At 41.4% G+C, this 20930-nt stretch overlaps 1 protein-coding gene across 3 annotated transcripts in view; it reads right to left on the minus strand.

Moving 5' to 3' along the window:
- Positions 1-234: 234 nt before the first annotated feature.
- The window catches only part of LOC136876516 (cytochrome P450 6k1), a 102729-nt gene continuing 82033 nt past the window's right edge, over positions 235-20930 (minus strand). For all 3 annotated transcript variants that reach the window (XM_068228458.1, XM_068228456.1, XM_068228457.1), the window contains 4 exons: positions 20416-20811; positions 14704-14925; positions 622-873; positions 235-493 (listed from right to left, as the gene is read on the minus strand). In XM_068228458.1, the coding sequence (XP_068084559.1) occupies positions 327-493; positions 622-873; positions 14704-14925; positions 20416-20811 (1037 nt within the window). In that variant the 3' untranslated portion in view covers positions 235-326. The remainder of the gene's footprint in view (positions 494-621; positions 874-14703; positions 14926-20415; positions 20812-20930) is intronic.

Here is a 20930-nt window from a genome sequence, read left to right on the forward strand (position 1 = left end):
CACTGAGAGTTTCTCTGCTATCGAAGTCGATCGGAACCCTTTCTTATGCCGACCGCAGTGTTGATGAGACGTTGGGAAAATCACGTGCTCCTCGACCACACGAAAACAACTGACATGATTTGTAACACCGCCCGTGATAGTCTCAATTGCTATATGAGATGTGATCGGTATAGAATCTATTATAGATTAGTTGCCCTTCGATTAAGGTATTTTATTACAAAAACAGCATTAAATAGCATTATTTATTATTATTATTTGCTTTACACAGATAGCTCTTATGCGACGATATTTACATTGTATACAACATTATATATGTCTTGTTTATTTCACGTAATCCTTCGGATTCCGAGTTGGAGAGTGCCCTTAGCCGAGAGCAGAGCAGATTTGGCATCAAATTCCATGGGCACTGGAGTACTCCGACAAGGAGCCACCTCGAAGTTAGCGATGAGATGTGCCAATCCAGCTTTGGCCTGCAAGAGTCCCATGCGCATTCCTGCCAGAAACGAAAATAACATTTGATATTCTAATTATGTGGATAATAAATAAGTAACAGAGAATCTCGACAATTCATCTAATAATATGCTTCACTTTCATTACTGATAAATACAGTACTAGACTTACCAATACAAATCCTGGGGCCTTCTCCGAAGGGCATGTAGGAGTAGTTGGGTCTCGAACGTTTATTCTCCTCAGTAAAACGTTCGGGATCGAAGCGTTCTGGATTTGGATAATACTGAGGGTCGTATTGGATACCAGTGAGCGAAATGATAACTACATCTCCCTTGTCCAGTGTGAAGTTTGTGCCAGGTAGAGTGTAAGGCTGCAGCACTTTGCGATCCAGGAAAGGAAGAACAGGGTACTTCCGCAGCGTCTCTGAAACAGACAATGCTATTGGTTCAACATCGAGTTGCTTTCGATACACTGAATAATAACAGTATCAATGATAAACAGACCTGTACATTGATTGAGTTAGAGATATGGTTCCAATGCTATGACAAACCATTCGATGTAGTTTTAAAAAGCACGGAACAAATATAAATGTAAATACAATACATATTCCTATCTACACACTCCATAGAACTCGGGGAATTCTCTCTCTTTGTGATACAATCTGAATTTTCACCCCGTTTATCAGCATGACGTTTCTGCTGCCCACCTCACAATTCCATCAAGGTAATCTAAGGAGTTGCTTAAAATCCTGTAACATATTTATTACTCTAAGCAGAATAACATCGTCCAAAATAAGCCTTATCTGTGGTTTTGGTCCTTTACTTAGGTCATTTGTATCAAAGGAGCGTTGAAGGAAATTTTACAGCTGAGTATAAAATTTAAATCCACCTACAGATACGCCCAAATCAATGATATAATGGCCTTTGGACGCTGTTTTCCAACAAGTCAATGGATTGACGACTCTAAAAGAAATCTGCAAATCCATACATCACTAACTCCCGTAAGATCTGGAAAAAATTAAACAACAAGGACAATTGTATAGATGCTCGTAAAGACAGGACTAAGCTCCGTGATATGGAATATCAAGCGTCCGATAAATTACCTCATACGTGTGAAGATGTTATTCTATAAAGACTACACTCCTGCTAATAATTGGATCCGGCACCACAATGGACTATCTTGCTCCGAATGGAAGTATGCCCTCAAATGACGTGTAATGTTGTTGCAGTCCGAGCTGTGGCAGGTAGAAATCTGGACGGTAACCACTGTCTGCCTTGCCACAGTGAGATCGAAACCCTTCCATACGCCTTGGCTTTTGCCGGCACGGTGAAACACTTCGCATTGCCCGTCACATGCTAGACGACTCTTTACTAAAGAGAGGATATACCATTCACGAGGATGTCTCGGGAATCGCTAACGAAGCGAATCGACATCATAGCCTTTAAAGCCGACTCAAAATCTGGCTACATATAGATTCAACCGTAAGGTTCGAACTGAATTCAGACCAGCCACAGGAGGTTGACAGCGAGAAGAAGGCTATCTACGAACCTACAGCGCCCTACTATAAAAACAAGTACATCCTTGAGTGTATTGAGGTGACTGGATTAACGAAGGGTGCTCGTGGAACGATACAGAGCCTTTTTGTAAAGACCTGAAAAATGGTAGGCATCCCTATTAATACCATAAACGATGTTGCAGTCTCGGCATTTTACGAAATCCCTTATGTACCTCATAACAATGTGTCAATGTCCTTAATCTCTTCTACTACGGTATGTTCCAATATTCTAGCACCAACTGTGCACTTATATTTTGTGTCTTTGTTATGCATTGTCCCTGCGGCACTCTTGATAATTTTCAGGAAGCTAATAAAATAAAATAAAATAAAATAAAATACACATACAAACGAGAAAGATTAAGGTCTAATAATTCTGCCTTGACGGCCACCCCTGTTAATCACTACAGAATCAGATACTGAGTTTTACTGTCTAGAAAAAGTGCTACCCATCCAATAACTCGTTTGTGTAGTCCAATTGTCACTAGTCTCCCATAATCTACCCTATCGAAAGCCTTGGATATGTCTATAGTGATAGAGTCCATTTGACTAGAATCTAAAATATCTAATGTGTCATGCAACAATCCTAAAAGAAGAGCCTCACTTAAGAAAATGGAAATTGCCACACCATGAAGGCATTGGTCGTTTGTGTTGATTTTCAATACATGGAGCGATGCCATGTAGGTATGTAAACGATCAAAGTTTCAGACCCATTGGATTGTTGCTACAGGTCCCTCCACGTGATTGGTCGCGGAGGAATCAACTTCAGTATACTTACTCTGGTGTAGCGTAGTTGACTTACAGTCTGTGCAGTGAAGTGTTCCCCGTCAAACATGCCTTGACGACAGGGAAGAGCACGCTATCAACAACTGTCGCCGTTTGAGAGGGCTCGGATAATTGGGCTGTGTGAGGCTGGATTATCGCTAAGGACTGTCGCGGCACGTGTTGGCCGACAGGCATCTACGGTACAACGTGTATGGCTGCAGTGGTCAAATGAAGGTACCCACATTCGTAGACCTGGCACAGGCCCAGCGCGACAGACAACTGTGAGAGAGGATCGCCGCATCATTCGGATGGCCCGTATGGAACCCCATGCAACAGCAGCGCAAATTCGAGCAGCTGCGGCACCCCACGTTACACAACAAACAGTTGGTAATCGCCTGCGTGCAGCTGGCTTACGAGCCCGTGTCCCTGCAGAAGGTGTTCCATTGACCCCACAACAGCGACGTGTAAGGCTGGCCTGGTGTCGAGAAAGATCGACGTGGGTCGACGAATGGCATAGGGTCGTCTTTAGTGATGAATCGCGCTTCTGTCTTGCCCGCAGTGATCGCCGGAATCGTGTGCGCCGACGTACCGGGGAGAGCATTCACACTGCACGCATCTCCAGAGAAGCTCTCCACGACATCACAACTTTAGAATGGCCCGCCAGATCCCCTGACCTCAGTCCTATTCAGCATGTGTGGGGCATGATGGGTCGACAACTGGCCAACCGTGCTCAGCCACCCACAACTCTGGAACAACTGACCCGTGCAGGGCAGGAAGCATGAGCCACAATTCCTCAGGAAGCGATCCAGGGCCTTATTGACTCCATGCCTCGACGAATTCATCAATGTATTGCAGCTCGTGGTGGGCACATCCTGTATTGATTGTTGTCCAAACGTGCGATCAGAGGGACCTGAAAGTGTAATAATCGAAGCACAACCGAACACTCGTCCTGCATGTTCAATTGCAACAATGTAGCACCACTTCTTCTGGGTGTTGCAATTTCCATTTTCTTCAGTGTGTGTATATATATAAAACAGTTTTGTCTGTACATTGCTCGGAATTTAAAAATAAAGCTATTTCTGTATCGCGCGTGTCCACAGTAACAAGGAAATGCCCTTTCTAATTCTCCGTCATCTCTCTCTATGCTTTATGTACGTACGCGTATCACGAGAAAGTGGCTGAAGAGAATTTAATGAAAATCAGTATGTAAAGTCAGGGAATGAGTCACTACAATCTACGCTATACATCATTTTATTATCACTAAGTGAAGTGGCTGTTTAGGGGAAGGCCGAAAATTTAATTCTCAAATATTTATGTCACTAGAGGTCACATCGGTAAATAATTCATAACTAAAGTTATATACAAGTACATTTCCGATCATTCATGTCTTATACATTTTTATTATACCGGCTATGGTAACAGATATGTTCACGAATTTCAATTTTTGTTGCTAAGTCCATATCAATGCCGAGCTACGAGAAAATGGGTAAACATTATTTAATGAACATCGGTATGTAGAGCCGGAGTATAAAAAAGCTACAGTCTAACCTATAATTTCATTGACCTTGGATGAAATGGTAGTTTAGGGGAAGGTGCTTAAAATTAATTTTTTAATACCTATGTTATTGGTCCTATCGGAAAGTACTACATATCAGAAATTATAGAGAATACAATTTCCGATCATTTATGATCTATTCAGTTTTATTGTACCGACTATGATAAGAGGGGTATTTCATAGTCGGAAGGAAACTAAATGTGAAGACCTATAATATCGAAAATTCATGAAATTGATGAACAATAACATTACATTGACCATTGTTTGTTGTGACCTTCTTTGTCTCTTATGGTACCACTCATCTCCGATAGATGGGATTACTGTTGCGTACCGAGTATAACAGCCTGCCTGAATATTGGCGGGAAATAGGTGGGGAGATAGATAACTTTCTTCCTTAGAATGCCATTCCTCTGATTCATACATTTTCTGATACTGCTGGTACATAACAAACTGGTTCATCAGTTTTCCAGCTGTTCGATCCCTACTCTGACGCAACTGATTGGAATGAGCAGTGTGCACATTTACCGGAATAATGGCAGCGGCTCACCTATGATCTGGTCCGGAATTACAATTTTGGCCTATTCCATTTTATAGAACCGCAATTCACTAAATAACTCAAAATCCAATCAATCAATCAATCAATCAATACTGATCTGCATTTAGGGCAGTCGCCCAGGTGGCAGATTCCCTATCTGTTGCTTTCCTAGCCTTTTCCTAAATGATTTCAAAGAAATTGGAAATTTATTGAACGTCTCCCTTGGTAAGTTATTCCAATCCCTAACTCCCCTTCCTATAAACGAATATTTACCCCAATTTGTCCTCTTGAATTTGAATTCCAACTTTATCTTCATATTGTGATCTTTCCTACTTTTAAAGACACCACTCAAACTTATTCGTCTACTGATGTCCTCCCACGCCATCTCTCTTCTGACAGCTTGGAACATACCATTTAATCAAGCAGCTCGTCTCCTTTCTCCCAAATCTTCCCAGCCCAAACTTTGCAACATTTTTGTAACGCTACTCTTTTGTCGGAAATCACCCAGAACAAATCGAGCTGCTTTTGTTTGGATTTCTTCCAGTTCTTGAATCAGGTAATCCTGGTGAGGGTCCCATACACTGGAACCATACTCTAGTTGGGGTCTTACCAGAGACTTATATGCCCTCTAATTTACATCCTTACTACAACCCCTAAACACCCTCATAACCATGTGCAGAGATCTGTACCCTTTATTTAATATCCCATTTATGTGATTACTCCAATGAAGATCTTTCCTTATGTTAACACCTAGATACTTACAATGATCCCCAAAAGGAACTTTCACCCAATCAACGCAGTAATTAAAACTGAGAGGACTTTTCCTATTTGTGAAACTCACAACCTGACTTTTAACCCCGTTTATCATCATACCATTGCCTGCTGTCCATCTCACAACATTTTCGAGGTCACGCTGCAGTTGCTCACAATCTTGTAACTTATTTATCACTCTATAGAGAATAACATCATCCGCAAAAAGCCTTACCTCCGATTTCACTCCTTTACTCATATCATTTATATATATAAGGAAACATAAAGGTCCGATAATACTGCCTTGAGGAATTCCCCTCTTAATTATTACAGGGTCAGATAAAGCTCCACCTACCCTAATTCTCTGAGATCTATTTTCGAGAAATATAGCAACCCATTCAGTCACTCTTTTGTCTAGTCCACTTGCACTCATTTTTGCCAGTAGTCTCCCATGATCCACCCTATCAAATGCTTTAGACAGGTCAATCGCGATACAGTCCATTTGACCTCCAGAATCCAAGATATCTGCTATATCTTGCTGGAATCCTACAAGTTGAGCTTCAGTGGAATAACCTTTCCTAAAACCGAATTGCCTTCTATCGAACCAGTTATTAATTTCACAAACATGTCTAATATAATCAGAAAGAATGCATTCCCAAAGCTTACATACAATGCATGTCAAACTTACTGGCCTGTAATTTTCAGCTTTATGTCTATCACCCTTTCCTTTATACACAGGGGCTACTATAGCAACTCTCCATTCATCTGGTATAGCTCCTCCGACCAAACAATAATCAAATAAGTACTTCAGATATGGTACTATATCCCAACCCATTGTCTTTAGTATATCCCCAGAAATCTGATCAATTCCAGCCGCTTTTCTAGTTTTCAACTTCTGTATCTTTTTGTAAATGTCATTGTTATCGTATGTAAATTTTATTACTTCTTTGGCCTTAGTCTCCTCCTCTATCTCGACATTTTCCTTGTAACCAACAATCTTTACATACTGCTGACTGAATACTTCTGCCTTTTGAGGATCCTCACATACACACTCCCCTTGTTCATTAATTATTCCTGGAATGTCCTTCTTGGAACCTGTTTCTGCCTTAAAATACCTATACATACCCTTCCATTTTTCACTAAAATTCGTATGACTGCCAATTATGCTTGCCATCATGTTATCCTTAGCTGCCTTCTTTGCTAGATTCAATTTTCTAGTAAGTTCCTTCAATTTCTCCTTACTTCCACAGCCATTTCAAACTCTATTTCTTTCCAGTCGGCACCTCCTTCTTAGTCTCTTTATTTCTCTATTATAATAAGGTGGGTCTTTACCATTCCTTACCACCCTTAATGGTACAAACCTGTTTTCGCATTCCGCAACAATTTTTTTAAACCCATCCCAGAGTCTGTTTACATTTTTATTTACCGTTTTCCACCGATCATAATTACTTTTTAGAAACTGCCTCATGCCTGCTTTATCAGCCATATGGTACTGCCTAACAGTCCTACTTTTAAGACCTTCCTTTCTATCACATTTATTTTTAACCACCACAAAAACAGCTTCATGATCACTAATACCATCTATTACTTCAGTTTCCCTCTACAGCTCATCTGGTTTTATCAGCACGACATCCAGGATATTTTTCCCTCTGGTTGGTTCCATCACTTTCTGAATCAGCTGTCCTTCCCATATTAACTTATTTGCCATTTGTTGGTCATGCTTCCTGTCGTTCGCATTTCCTTCCCAATTTACATCTGGCAAATTCAGATCTCCTGCTACAATCACATTTCTTTCCATGTCGTTTCCCACATAGCTGACTATCCTATCAAATAATTCCGAATCCGCATCAGTGCTACCCTTTGTCGATCTGTACACTCCAAATATATCAAGTTGCCTATTATCTTTAGAAATGAGCCTTACACTTAGAATTTCATGTGTCTCATCTTTAACTTTTTCGTAGCTTACAAATTCTTCTTTCACCAGAATGAAAACTCCCCCTCCCACCTTTCCTATCCTATCTCTACGATACACACTCCAGTGCAGTGAGAAAATTTCTGCATCCATTATATCATTTCTCAGCCATGATTCAACTCCTATTACAATATCTGGTAAATATATATCTATTAAATTAATTCTATTCCTTTCCTTACAATACTTCTACAGTTCAACACTAACAATTTTATGTCATCCCTACTTGATTTACAGTTCCTTGTTCCCTTATCACCGCTCCCTAGGCCATCCCGTTTCCCTGAATGTACCTCCCTATTACCCTTCCAAACAAATTTCCTAACTTATACGTACCACTGCGGTTTAAATGAAGGCCATCCAAGCGCAGATCCCTATCTCCTACCCACCCATTAGGATCTAGAAATTTCACTCCCAGTTTCCCACATACCCACTCCATAGTCTCATTTAAATCCCCAATCACCCTCCAGTCAGTATCCCTTCTACACAGTATTCCACTAATAACAATCTCTGCTTTCTTAAACTTCACCCGTGCTGCATTTAGCAGATCCCACACATCTCCAACTATGTTGGTACTTATATCAGCTTGCCTTACGTTGTTGGTACCAACGTGAAACACTACCACCTTCTCCTTCCCCTCCTCCCTCTCTTCTACTTTGCTCAACATCTGCCTCAACCTAATTCCTGGATAACACTCTACCCTGGTACCCTTTCCTCTACACACTTTCCCCACGTGTCTAACGATGGAATCCCCCATGACCAGAGCCTCAACCCTACCCACCTCATTTGATCCCCTCCCCTCCTGGTCAGCCTTATCTTTCCTGATAGCTGCAGAAGCTACTTCCTCCTCCCTTTACTCCTTCCAATGACCCTGTTCCACCTCTCTTTTCCTATCCTCTACTCTACGTTTTCCTTTCCTACCTTTTCCCTTCCTCCTACTTCCAAACATCTCACCAACAGTTTCCTGTCCCTCATCTTCCCTCTGTTGTTCTACCTGGAGTGACTCGTACCGATTTCGCACAGACACCTGTCCTGAATTCTGATCCTGAATAGAGCCCTTAGCCTGCAATCTCCTTCCCCTTAGAACATTAGACCACCTTTCTTCTACAACTCCTCCCTTTCCTTCCCCTCCCTCTTGTACACCTACTGTAACCTGTGCATTTTTTGAGGGAGTCCTATCTTCCTTCCTGTCTTCTGTGAGAATCCTAATTATCTCCCTCAAACTTTCCAACTCCTCCCTCATACCCCTCAATGCCTCGCTACACCCACAGTAAGTACACTCGCGCTCCTTAGCCATTCTTTACGGGGAAAAAATGAAATTAAAAATAAAATAACTTATTTGCAAAGAAATAAATGAACGGAGGGATATATTGTCTGGGATAGTACACAACAATAAGGTAATATACGACTCCACTACAATATTACTTAGTCGTGCTCTATTTTTTTTATCCTACAAACCCTGACAGGATAAAAACTGCTGTTAATTACTGAATATCGAAAGTAATAGCCTACACAAGAACTAAACAATTCCAAACTGCAATTAAGCCTATTCTAGTTACAGCAACAGTATTTTAGTAAGAGTTTCTACGGATACCTCTACTACACCAGTACTACACAAATATTTTACAATAATAAAATAATCAAACTAAATTATAATAGGATATTACTCGTATACTACTGTACAGTACACTACAGTAATTTTAAACAACTTTCAGACGTATCCTAATTATGATACCGGTACCGAACCGTATGTCACTAAACTAAGCACAATAGAAATAAAATTTGCAAGAACTACTGTACTCAAAGATTACCAACGAAGCTAAATGCTTAGACAAATTATCATTAGTATTACGGTCTAATAGATATACACGAAAAATAACACACGAATATAGCAGGCAGGATACGGCACTATCTAAATGTACTGTATCTGTACTACAATGTATCTACACTACACTACACTGCGTTTGGTTAAATGCTTAAGTATCGAAAGGATTGCCGTACACGAAGAAAAACACGAATATAACTGGCAAGATACTATCTAATATATTATACCTCATCTTCACTACAATTCTATTGAAATGTGGTTATGTGATTATTACAGCTGGTGGTTTACTATTATTTTTCCTACTCCACGGGACGGAGAATAAAAGTGTCCTTAATTAGGCCTACTGAAAAATACGAGGTTGTCTACAGTAATTTCTCAAATATTTTTATCAAAACTACTACTACTCCAGGGACTTGAACTGCAATTACTGGGATATATGAACTTTATTATTATTAGCTAACCGCTCATAAATACTGAAAGATCGAGGGAGCGAAATATAAATTACGGATACTTTAACTACCTACTCAGAAGTACAAATGAATGGAATACAAGGTCAGCTGATTTTTATTTATATTTACTTGACTACACTACACCCTTTGTTCACGACTGTAGCCAACAGTGAAATATTTCAATATGAGGAGCGACAATAATCAATAACAATACAACGACTGTTAACTACACCGTGTAATCTCTTTAACTTCTTTTTAAATGGAAGTTTACAGGCGTATCGTGTTTTTTAATGTAGTAAATTATTACCTTCGCGATAGTCTGAACGGATATCTATACGAAATACCGGAGAAGTTGCTGCAGAAGTTACGGTACTATTCCTTATGATAATCTGCCTTTGTAAGTATAACCAACGAACCTACAGATATTTACAAATATTTTTAAAGTTAATATTATTACCTAAAGTATTTCCTAAACCTAAATTCGAAACAAGGTACACCTAGCTAGCCTTCTTAACCTAGAAAACGTAATTTACTAAAGACCAACTGAATTACTTGTTACAAAATTTAAATAAATATCACTACTCCCAATTTCTACCAACAAGCACTAAACACCACTATATAAACAGCACTAAATGAATCAGATATACACAAAATTTAGCTATTTCAATAGGTTTCCACTACTTTATCACTACAATAATGCAAGAGCTCTCTCAACAGCCAACCGTTCTCAAGCGCATCCAAACCTGATAGAAGCCGTTTCTTAAGGAAAGCTTCTTCCTATTCACTTTTATTAAATTCTACATTCATTTTATTCCAAATTAAGCAGGGAAGAGGTGGTATCTCTTCTGGCTTGAAGAAAAAAATTGCCTCCAAGTCAGATAGTTTTCTCCCCTACCAGTTTTGTGAATTGAGATTTTCCGACTCATGGGGTACTCCTGAGAATAAGATGAGAAAAGGGGCATAATTTTCACCCTGGGACTCTCCACTATTCCCACCTCCACCAAAAAAAGAAAAAAGAAAAGAATGTTCACGGCTGTCTACGGCCTGGTCATTCCTGCTCTGGAACCTGCGACTGTTAGATCCACAGTGAGAAAACGTGTGCTTTTCATGATCGAGTATTTCATATGATAGCATTGCTTTTAACCGCGACATTCTTACTGACGTCATTGTAATGACCTATGTTGACTTCAGTTGGTAAAACCACTAAGACAGTCTCTGTGAGGATGTAAAAAAAGTCAGGTGGAGAGAGAATGTCTGCCATTATAATGAAAACTCCCCAACTTGATTGTGACTGATGGTAGGTAAGAGGGCCTTCCATTGCATTGAAAATTCCCTAACCTAGTATTCCCATGAGAAAAGACGTTTGGTGACTTCCCCGTTGCGTTTCTAGGGTAACGTTTACAATTGTGGAATTTAATACAATCTTACTCACAATGTGTACACTACCTGACCTAGAATTCTGTATACAATGTAAAATTCCGTAGCGAAGCACGGGCACGTCAGCTAGTCTATCGTAAACCCGAACTGCCTTCTATCAAACTAGTAGATAATTTCACAAACATGTCTAATATAATCAGAAAGAATGTTTTCCCAGATGTTACATGCAGCACATGTCAGGCTGATAGGCCTGTTTTATGTATAACACATTTCCATTGTACACTTGGGCTACTACAGGAACTCTCCAGTCATCTGGTGTAGCTCCTTCATGCAAATAATAATCAGGTAACTGATCCAGATATGCTATTATATCCCAACCAATGACAATGACGAATGGTTGTTTCCGTGCTTGTTTTATTAGGTAATCCATGCGGTCATTAGCCCATTTGAACCAGGAAAGTAAGGAGAGATGGCTAAAGATCGGAATAAAAACGTGAAGGAACGTTCACTGGGGGAATTGTGGAAAATGAAATTAAAAATGTGGGGGGAGGGGTGGTGTGGAAATTGAAGACCCCAATATCACCGGGCCGGCGAACAACAAAATGTGATGGTCAATCTCCTCAGCTCCTTAACTTATCAACAAACATTAAATTGACTGAGCATTGTTGTTAATTTTGTTTCTTTTGCTACTACTGATTTTCGTTAGATGGCATTACTACTGCAGTTACAAAAGTAAGCCATCAACAACGGGCTCACAACCCACACCCTAACCCCCACACACATCCCCACTGCCCCAACACCTACCCCACCACCATTTCAAAACGTAGCCACAACAAACCTCGAGAAGACCACACGGACCTCAACCAGGAATCGAAACCCTCACCCCAAGCCTATCACACCACCACCCTAGTCACCCAATGCTTTAATTGTCTCAAATTAAATCACTCTGCAGTTTCATGCTCAGAGGCTACCCGCTGCAACAGATGTGGAGGTGCTCCCCGACCAGGTGCCACGGGACCAGGCGAAGTGTGGGAATTCTTCAGGCAATCACGCCAATTCGTTCCCTGGTTACCCACATATCAAACGAGGAATTAAAGCACATTATAGATCCAACCGGCTCCCCTCTGCTACACAACCTCAACCTCCCCCTCGAGGCTCAAACCCAACCCCACTCCCTACTTCGTAATCTGTTTGCCTTCCAGGGTTGGCTTTTCCCTTGGACTCAGCGAGGGATCTCACCTCTACCGCCTGTATAAAGAAGTGGAATCAGAGATAAGGCTGTTTGCAGATGATCTTATTCTGTACAGAGTAATAAATAATTTACAAGCTTGTGAGCGGCTGCAGGGTGACCTCGATAGTATTGTGAGATGGACGGTGGGCATTGGTACGATGATAAACGGGGTTAAAAGTCAGGTTGTGAGTTTCACAAATAAGAAAAGTCCTCTTAGTTTTAATTACTGCGTTGATGGGGTGAAAGTTCCTTTTGGAGATCATTGTAAGTACCTAGGTGTTAATATAAGAAAAGACCTTCATTGGGGTAATCACAGAAAATATGATTGTTAATAAAGGGTACAGATCTCTGCACATGGTTATGAGGATATTTAGGGGTTGTAGTAACCCTGTAAAGAAGAGGGCATATAAGTCTCTGGTAAGACCCCAACTAGAGTATGGTTCCAGTGTATGGGACCCTCACTAGAATTACTTGATCCAAGAACTGGAAAAAAATCCAAAGAAAAGGAGCTCGATTTGTTCTGGGTGATTTCCGATAAAAGAGTAGCGTTTCAAAAATGTTGCAAAGTTTGGGCTGGGAAGACTTGGGAGAAAGGAGACGAGCTGCTCGATTAAGTGGTATGTTCCGAGTTGTCAGTGGAAAGATGGCGTTGGAGGACATCAGTAGACGAATAGGTTTGAGTGGTGTCTTTTAAAGTAGGAAAGATCATAATATGAAGATAAAGTTGGAATTCAACAGGACAAATTGGGGCAAATATTCGTTTATAGGAAGGGCAGTTAGGGATTGGAATAACTTACCAACGGAAATGTTCCGTAATTTTCCAATTTATTTGCGATCATTTAAGAAAAGGCTAGGAAAACAACAGATAGGGAATCTGCCACCTGGCCGACTGCCCTAAATGCAGATCAGTAGTGATTGATTGATTGATTGATTGATTGATTGATTGATTGATTGATTGATTGATTGATTGATTGATTGATTGATTGATTGATTGATTGATTGATTGATTGATTGATTGATTGATTGATTGATTGATTGATTGATTGATTGAAGGGGAAGTGTCCTTGAGCGTTAGACATTGGGTCGGGGATACAACTGGAGAGCAGGACCAATACCTCGCCCAGGCGGCCTCACGTGCTAAGCTGAACAAGGGCCTTGCGGGGGGGGGATGGGGAGATTGGAAGGGGCAGACAAGGAAGAGGGAAGGAAGCGGCCGTGCCCTTAAAGTTACGTACCAACCATGGAAAACCACTTGCAGGATGGCTGAGCCGGGAATCGAACCCATCTCTACTAATTTGACCTCCCAAGGCTGAGTGAACCCTTTTCAGCCCTCGTACCACTTTTCGAATTTCGTGGCAGAGCCGGGAATCGAACCCGTGCCTCCAGGGGTGGCAGCTAACCACGCTAACCACTACAGCACAGAGGAGGACTTACTTTATCTCCTTCTATTAAAACTTCTCACGACCCCGCCCAGACCCACGCACATCCCCTACAAACCATACCATAACCACCATTCAACCCCCACCCCTCTCCCGCCAAGTCAAGAAGATACATGAAAAGCAACCTCACTTCATAACTCCTGCCTTCACAGCTTTAAATTACAACATCCAGAGTCACCCTAAAAGCGCTGGAAACGAGCAGATATAGCCGAGGAAAGCACTAAAAATTTTGACGCACAGCAGACACACACAGTTAAGCAACATCGGACGTGGTCATTCACAGAATGGGTGGTCAACGTCCGCAGTTTTGCTACACAATACAACTTAACTAATTAAGAGATGCTGCAATTAAATAACACCTGCCATTACTTATTTAGCTTCAACACAAATAAGTGGCGCAAATTTTACGGTGGAAGACGTTGCAACTACCAAGCAACATGGGTCACATACGTCACTATACAATGCTACCACACCGTACACACAAATTTACTGTGTCAACCATACAGTGACAAGCACCGCTGACCCTGGTCACACTACATAAAAGACAAAACACACACACACATATATGAATACATTTTTCTTACGCATCATATTTTACAAAACACATTATAATTAATAAATAAATTAGTGATGCAACACACAAATTCATGACCAACAGAGGAGCGCCAGGAGGGCACCGGTATGGGTACCCCTCACACCACCTACATACGCATAACCAGGGCGGGCTCACAACAGCCATTTGTCAAGAAAATGCTCCACCAAATATGAGAAAAATGCCTCTGTTGCATAACCCACTACAGAAGACTCACCTGATACTACCATGTCGAGGTAAACCATCTCCTGGAGTCCGTCGTACGTCAGTTTCCCATCATACTTCTCCAGCACCGACCGTATCTCCTGCCTCAGTCTGTTCTGTATTTCGGGTTGCAGGGATAACTCATAGAGCGCGAAGCTCATCGTCGTGGAAGATGTCTCGAAGCCAGCGGTGAGGAATACGAATGCTTGAGCTACAAAATCGTCTCCTTCCAGCTCTGCAACGAAAAATGTTTCACAAAACTTTCAGGCTCAGTTGCATTCGACATGTGCCCACAAAAGCGGGCTAAACACTGTTTTATCACAACAAAGAAAACCCATCTTTGGCAATGATAAAAAAATTCTACCGATGAATGTTACACATTTTCTTTCTCTTAATATGTTACTATGAGCACGTTAATATTAATGGAATAGTAAAACTATCGGTGATCGAAACACGGTTATGTCCAATACTTTTGCTTAAGTTGAGCAAAATCTGTTTTTGCGTATAGTTTTTGCGTATAGCTAAATACAGAATAAATATTCAATTATTTTCTGGACTGCACACAAAAATAAATAATAATGTTATTTGCTTCTGCGTCCCACTAACTACTTTTATGGCTTTCGGAAACGCCGAGGTGCCGGAATTTAGTCCCGCAAGAGTTCTTTTTACGTGCCAGTAAATCTACCGACACTAGGCAGACATATTTGAGCACCTTCAAATACTACCGGACTGGGTCAGGATCGAACCTGCCAATTTGAGCTCAGAAAGCCAGCGCCTCAACGGTCTGAACCATTCAGCCCGGCCCAGCCAAAAATAAACAATGTCACAAACACACTCATGGGTTGAAATGGTGTTATATAATGAGACTTATGCCTAATATTCCCTACTGCTTGGCCATTGGCAGCTGTTAGTACCGAATAGAACTGATGATTTGTAGATGGAATACAATCAAGCATTTCCAGTAAGTACTTGAGATTAGCTGGTTTTATTACTGTTTTGCCACTGGATTTTCCTGACGACTCAACTATAGTCTGCCACCAAGAACCTACGTGATACAATGCCATACAGAGTGTCTGAAAATAAGTTTTAGAAGTTGTACGAGGACATAGTGTTCTGAAAAGGAAATCGATCTCTAGCGTGTTTTATTTCCTGCTAGCGAAAGCTCACGGGAAATTCGATAACGAAATCTAAATTTAGTGGCGAGCAACTTCTGTGTCAGCCTATGCAGCGTGTGGCCGGCCAAACTCTCTTGCTTGATAACCTTGTGCGGTGTGCTACCGTAAGCACACTGACGTGCCGCTCGCTCACGTGCAACCTTGCTAGTAATGGCGGCGTGTCACAGAACAAGCCCCTGATCATCATGCCCGGATAATGTAGCGTCTTTATTCTGATTACCATGCGCTAAGGTATCGTGAACCGGCTGGCGTGCAGAACTTAAATCCTAATAGTATAACGACTCCTGGTTACAGGTGAGCACAAAGAATTTGTTTTATGAAGCATATCGGTAAACACAGAACATTTCGTGCATCTCAAAGTTCGCCACAGCGCAGAATAATTGCTGAAATGACTTACCCTCGTAACACAGGTTATGTAATAAAAGTATACATTGCAATCACATTCTGTGATATTCGCAATTATTAAAGGCTAAGATTAAAGCAAAGTTTCCTAGGATATAGACTAATAAAACTACGTCCAACGTAGTTCCGTACGTTATTATTTTGATTTGATAGATGCCAATCAGGTGTGTACACCACTATTAATGTCAAGCATCTTCTTTATGTAATTTAGAATTCCTGACATAACAAGCCGGGCCCTTACAGTTGGACTTGAAAGCCCTTGGTCCAATGAGGAGATGTGTTTAGTGAAAACTGATTTCTGTTAATTGTTTATCTATGAGAAGTGCTGTGAACATTAATATTCTTTATTTCATTTTGTCGTGTTCTTCGCCTTTGTAGGCCGTAAGAGCGAAAACTTACAGAAAATGATGCTGTAAATTTCTTCTTCCCGATGCCCCGCTTGTCCACTCCCCTCCTCTACATGTGTTGAGCCACGCAATGCACTCTACTGCATTGCTTGCCAACTGCACAGCACATATAATCAGCTGACACCATGTGGCCCTCAATCACGCGCTCATGACTGTACTCCGTTCACCAGTAAATGTTCTCAACATTTCTGCATATCCTATGGATTTTCCTTGGCAATTTTGAATGCTAAAATGAACACTTTAACACAGCTAACGTTTTGTTGCGAATTCAGTGCACTACGTTGCAGAGCATAAGCGATATGAACCAGTCACCCCTGGCGATTAACCAAGCGGTTTAGGAAAAAATGGATGACTGATCCTCTCTTACATTTTAAGGGCACTAGGAAAGCTTTGCAATACGCAAAAACGGTTGGCTGGACACCGCTCTTATGGTAAGGGATGGAAAGAGGGGTGAAAACCAGTCTAGAAGACAACAAGGCGCGACCTTCACACCAGTTGTTACCAAGCAGTGGGATTGAAAGCAAGTTAAGATTTCAGTGTGGTCTAAAGGTGAATATCGCGCAATTATCCGCTACAGTTTTGCTCGTGGATTAACTGTTGACCAGTGCCTGGAGGAAATGACTCCTGTGCTGGGGAAAGACTGTCCACATCGGACAACAATTTTCCGCAGGTACAAAGAGTTCTAGAGGGGAAATTTTGGGGTTGATCACGATCCTTGTTCTGGGCGACCGTCCGAATCAGTGACTGAGAAAAACATTGAAGCTGTGAGGAAAATGTTACAGCAAGAGAGACGGTTGACATATCGGCAGGTAGAAGAGACCCTCCACATCCCTGCACTAGCTATTTATTCAGTTCTACACGACTATCTCCATGTTAGAAAGGTTTGTTCCCTTTGGGTGCCCCATTCACTTTCAGAGGAACAAAGGGCACATTGAGTGAAATGGTGCCTAAAAATGCTAAAACAGTTTGAAAATGGGACTTCGCGTAACGTCAATAGCATCGTTACAAGTGACGAAACTTTTCTTTATTATCACGATGTCCCAACAAAATCCCAGAACAAGGTGTGGCTGTTTGAAGGTGAGGGTACTTCTGTGACTGTGCGAAAGTCAAGGTCAGTGAAGAAAAGGATGATTGCAGTATTCTTCACTAAACGGGGCATCCTGACTCGGGTTGTGCTAAAAACACAAAGAACAGTTACTGTGAAGTGGTACAGTGAGACTTGTCTGCCTCAGGTCATCCAGGCTCTCAAGCAGCTCCATCCAAGTTCACGGGTCAACACTTGGCTCTTGCATCACGACAATGCTCCAGCATATCGTGATAATGTTACAATGGATTTTCTGGCCAGATCAGGGTTGACTGTGCTTGATCACCCTCCATACAGACCTGATCTTGCCCCCATGTGACTTCGCACTCTTCCCAGAAGTGAAGATGAAACTGGAAGAACGGCGTTTTGCATCCGACAAGGAGCTTCTGGCAGTATGGAATCAAGAGTGTGAAAATGTAACCGAAGAAAAGTGGCAGAGTTGGTTCACTGACTGGTTTCGACGTATGGAGAAGTGTATTGAGTGTGGTGCAAATTATTTGGAAAAAGTCTAAAGCGTTCACTCACATTGCAAAACTTTCCTAGTGCCCTTTGTATTGGGTTTCTTATACCCATATATTTCCCGTAATTTATTTTCAAACACCCTATATACAACTAGAAAATTCAATGGGTTAGCTCCTTTTCACTGTAATGGGAAGCATTTATGCAACAAATTAATAATTGCATGGTCGTTCTTAAAACCGCAAATCCTACGGTGATTGCCACAAGACCCTTCAACAATGAGATATGAGATTGTCTGATTAAACTAGAACTGCATAATGAACACGCATACTTTAAGGTCCAAGTATCTCGTGAGGAGTTGAGGAATCGCGAATAAAGTTTCCACAAAACGGAAAAAGGGTAGAATTATTTAAAAATATACACCTGGCAATCGATGGGTTTTCGACAAAAGATGTCTCACCACTTCAGAGTGGCGAGGTGCTGTCAATCTAACAGCAAATACAATACCTGTACGAGTTCTTCCAGACAGATCCCAAGATAGATCTTGTTGTAGACTCTGCAGCGAGTTTGGAAGCCTTGCGCATGTTCTGGCATCTTGTCATCATGGAGAACTTCTAAGGAACATCCGTCATCACTCAGTCAGAAAAATCATAATGAATGGATTTTAAAGGAATCCGGTATTGAGGTACATCAGGAAGTTCATTTTCTTGCTACATGAGTCTGTGTACATCGACTGGACATTATTGCTACTGACAAAAAGAAGGGATGTACTATTGACATTGATCCGACAGTTAGATCTGAGGACAAGACTGAACAGCCATACGGTGTTAATATAGAGATGAAAAGTATATACGAGCCCAGAGTTCCATACCTGAAGGTAAAATTCAGTGTTAGTGGGAAGATGAATGATAGGTGACGGAGAGACTATTTCAATCACAATCAATCAGTTTTAAGGCCCTTCCCCTAAGGGTAACATCAGTAGGCAAGCCTACCAGAGACACCTACTGGGCAGGGGCGGCTCTACCTTATGTGCTGAAGTGCTGCAGCATATTGCCTATTTGAAAAATAAATTACTTTAGTAATATTATCTGCAATCAAATACAGTTCATTGAAAAAGACGTCAGCCAAAGAATAGGAAATTGTTCAACTCGTCTCACAACCAGGTAACTAGTCGTGTGCTCCACGCCGGGTGGCTGTGCGATCACAGCTCAGCGAGAGTTTCTAAGCTTTTTGCCAGAAAGCAGGAACTCTGCCTTTTGCGCATGCGTGCCCAACTTTTTCGATAGGCTGTGGAAACAACAGCCAAGACCGGCAAGACATCACTTCACAGCGATTCTTCGTTCGACCACAGAGAGGCAGCACTAGTCACACTTGCATTACCACGTGGCAGGTGGCACCCTCTTGACTCAGCGGTAGTATTTAAGAGGGGATCGCTCAAAGCAAACGGGAAAACAAAACAATGTAGAGATGTTCCCGCCAGGTCTTTTAATACCAAAGAGGATAGAATACTTCCAACTTGCCCATTCCATAGTCACCTTTGTTAATTGACGAACTATAAAATTTGTACATTTTATGTTGTCAAAATAAGGACATGATATTGTGATTTTCTTTAATAAAAATGTCTAGTTTATAAATGACACAATAGAAACATAACATATAATTTTGCATTACGACGTTTCTGGTTTTATTTCAATGATTGTGGTAATATTGGAAAGATCTGCTTTTGCGCGCTCGCACTAAGTGTTTTGAGTTCTTGAATATTTTTTCATTGCAGGTGTTATTGTGAGTTTAATTATATAGTTTTATTTTGAGGAATGTGTATATGTGTTGGGGTTGTTTGCGTGTTTGTTCACTGTGGAAAACTCAGTGGGGAGCCTCTTGAAAACCGCGTACCGGTATGTTTCTCAATATTTTTATTTTTTGGAGGGGGAGGGGTTTCAGCACACAACAGATTTTCTGCACCAGCCGCCATTGCTACTGGGTAAATGTGCCCACTATGACTCATTATCAAGTCACTCACCTTCTCCATTTATCGGGCTTGGGACCGGCAGAGAACTGAGCTGCCTTGCTTCCCCTGTGAGTGCGTTTCTGTGTCTAATGCTAGGGAGAATCGGTTTATCTGTTCATCCCTTTCACCTGGGAAAGGGGCGTGTAACCCAATATAACAATATGTACAGTGAAGAATGTTTAAAACTCACCAAACTTCTTGCCAGGTTCTGTTTCATGATCGTTGCTTTCGCCCTCCTCCATGAATCCTTTGTCCCTGAGCTGCATCAGAAGATCGAGGAAGTCTTTGCGAACAATGTTGTTCTTCTTGCGATGCTCAACTGTCGTCCATATGGTATTCCTGATGTAGTCCGCAACATCATCATCAACTACTTTTAGCTTTAGTGTTTTCACCAAGGCAGGGGCAAAGAAAGCGATTGCCGTCTTGATTCCTTTCACAATATCGAAATCGAGGATTTTACGGAGCACCTGCCGAAACTCGCTGTTTTGATCTCGGAGTGCGTTACCTTGGATACCGAAGATACATGAGGCAATGACGTCAGTTGTATACCTAGCCATTGTCTCCTTAACCTCGATTTTCCCGTCATCTGAAACACAAAAGTATAAATAGAGTAAAAAATATGCAACATTAAAACTAGCGTTACAATATTCTGAAACTCCAAAATGAGGACACCCTCACCGGGATTGATCAACTCGTTCTTGGGAC

Source organism: Anabrus simplex, chromosome 6, assembly GCF_040414725.1.
Source record: "Anabrus simplex isolate iqAnaSimp1 chromosome 6, ASM4041472v1, whole genome shotgun sequence".
Lineage (NCBI taxonomy): Eukaryota > Metazoa > Arthropoda > Insecta > Orthoptera > Tettigoniidae > Anabrus > Anabrus simplex.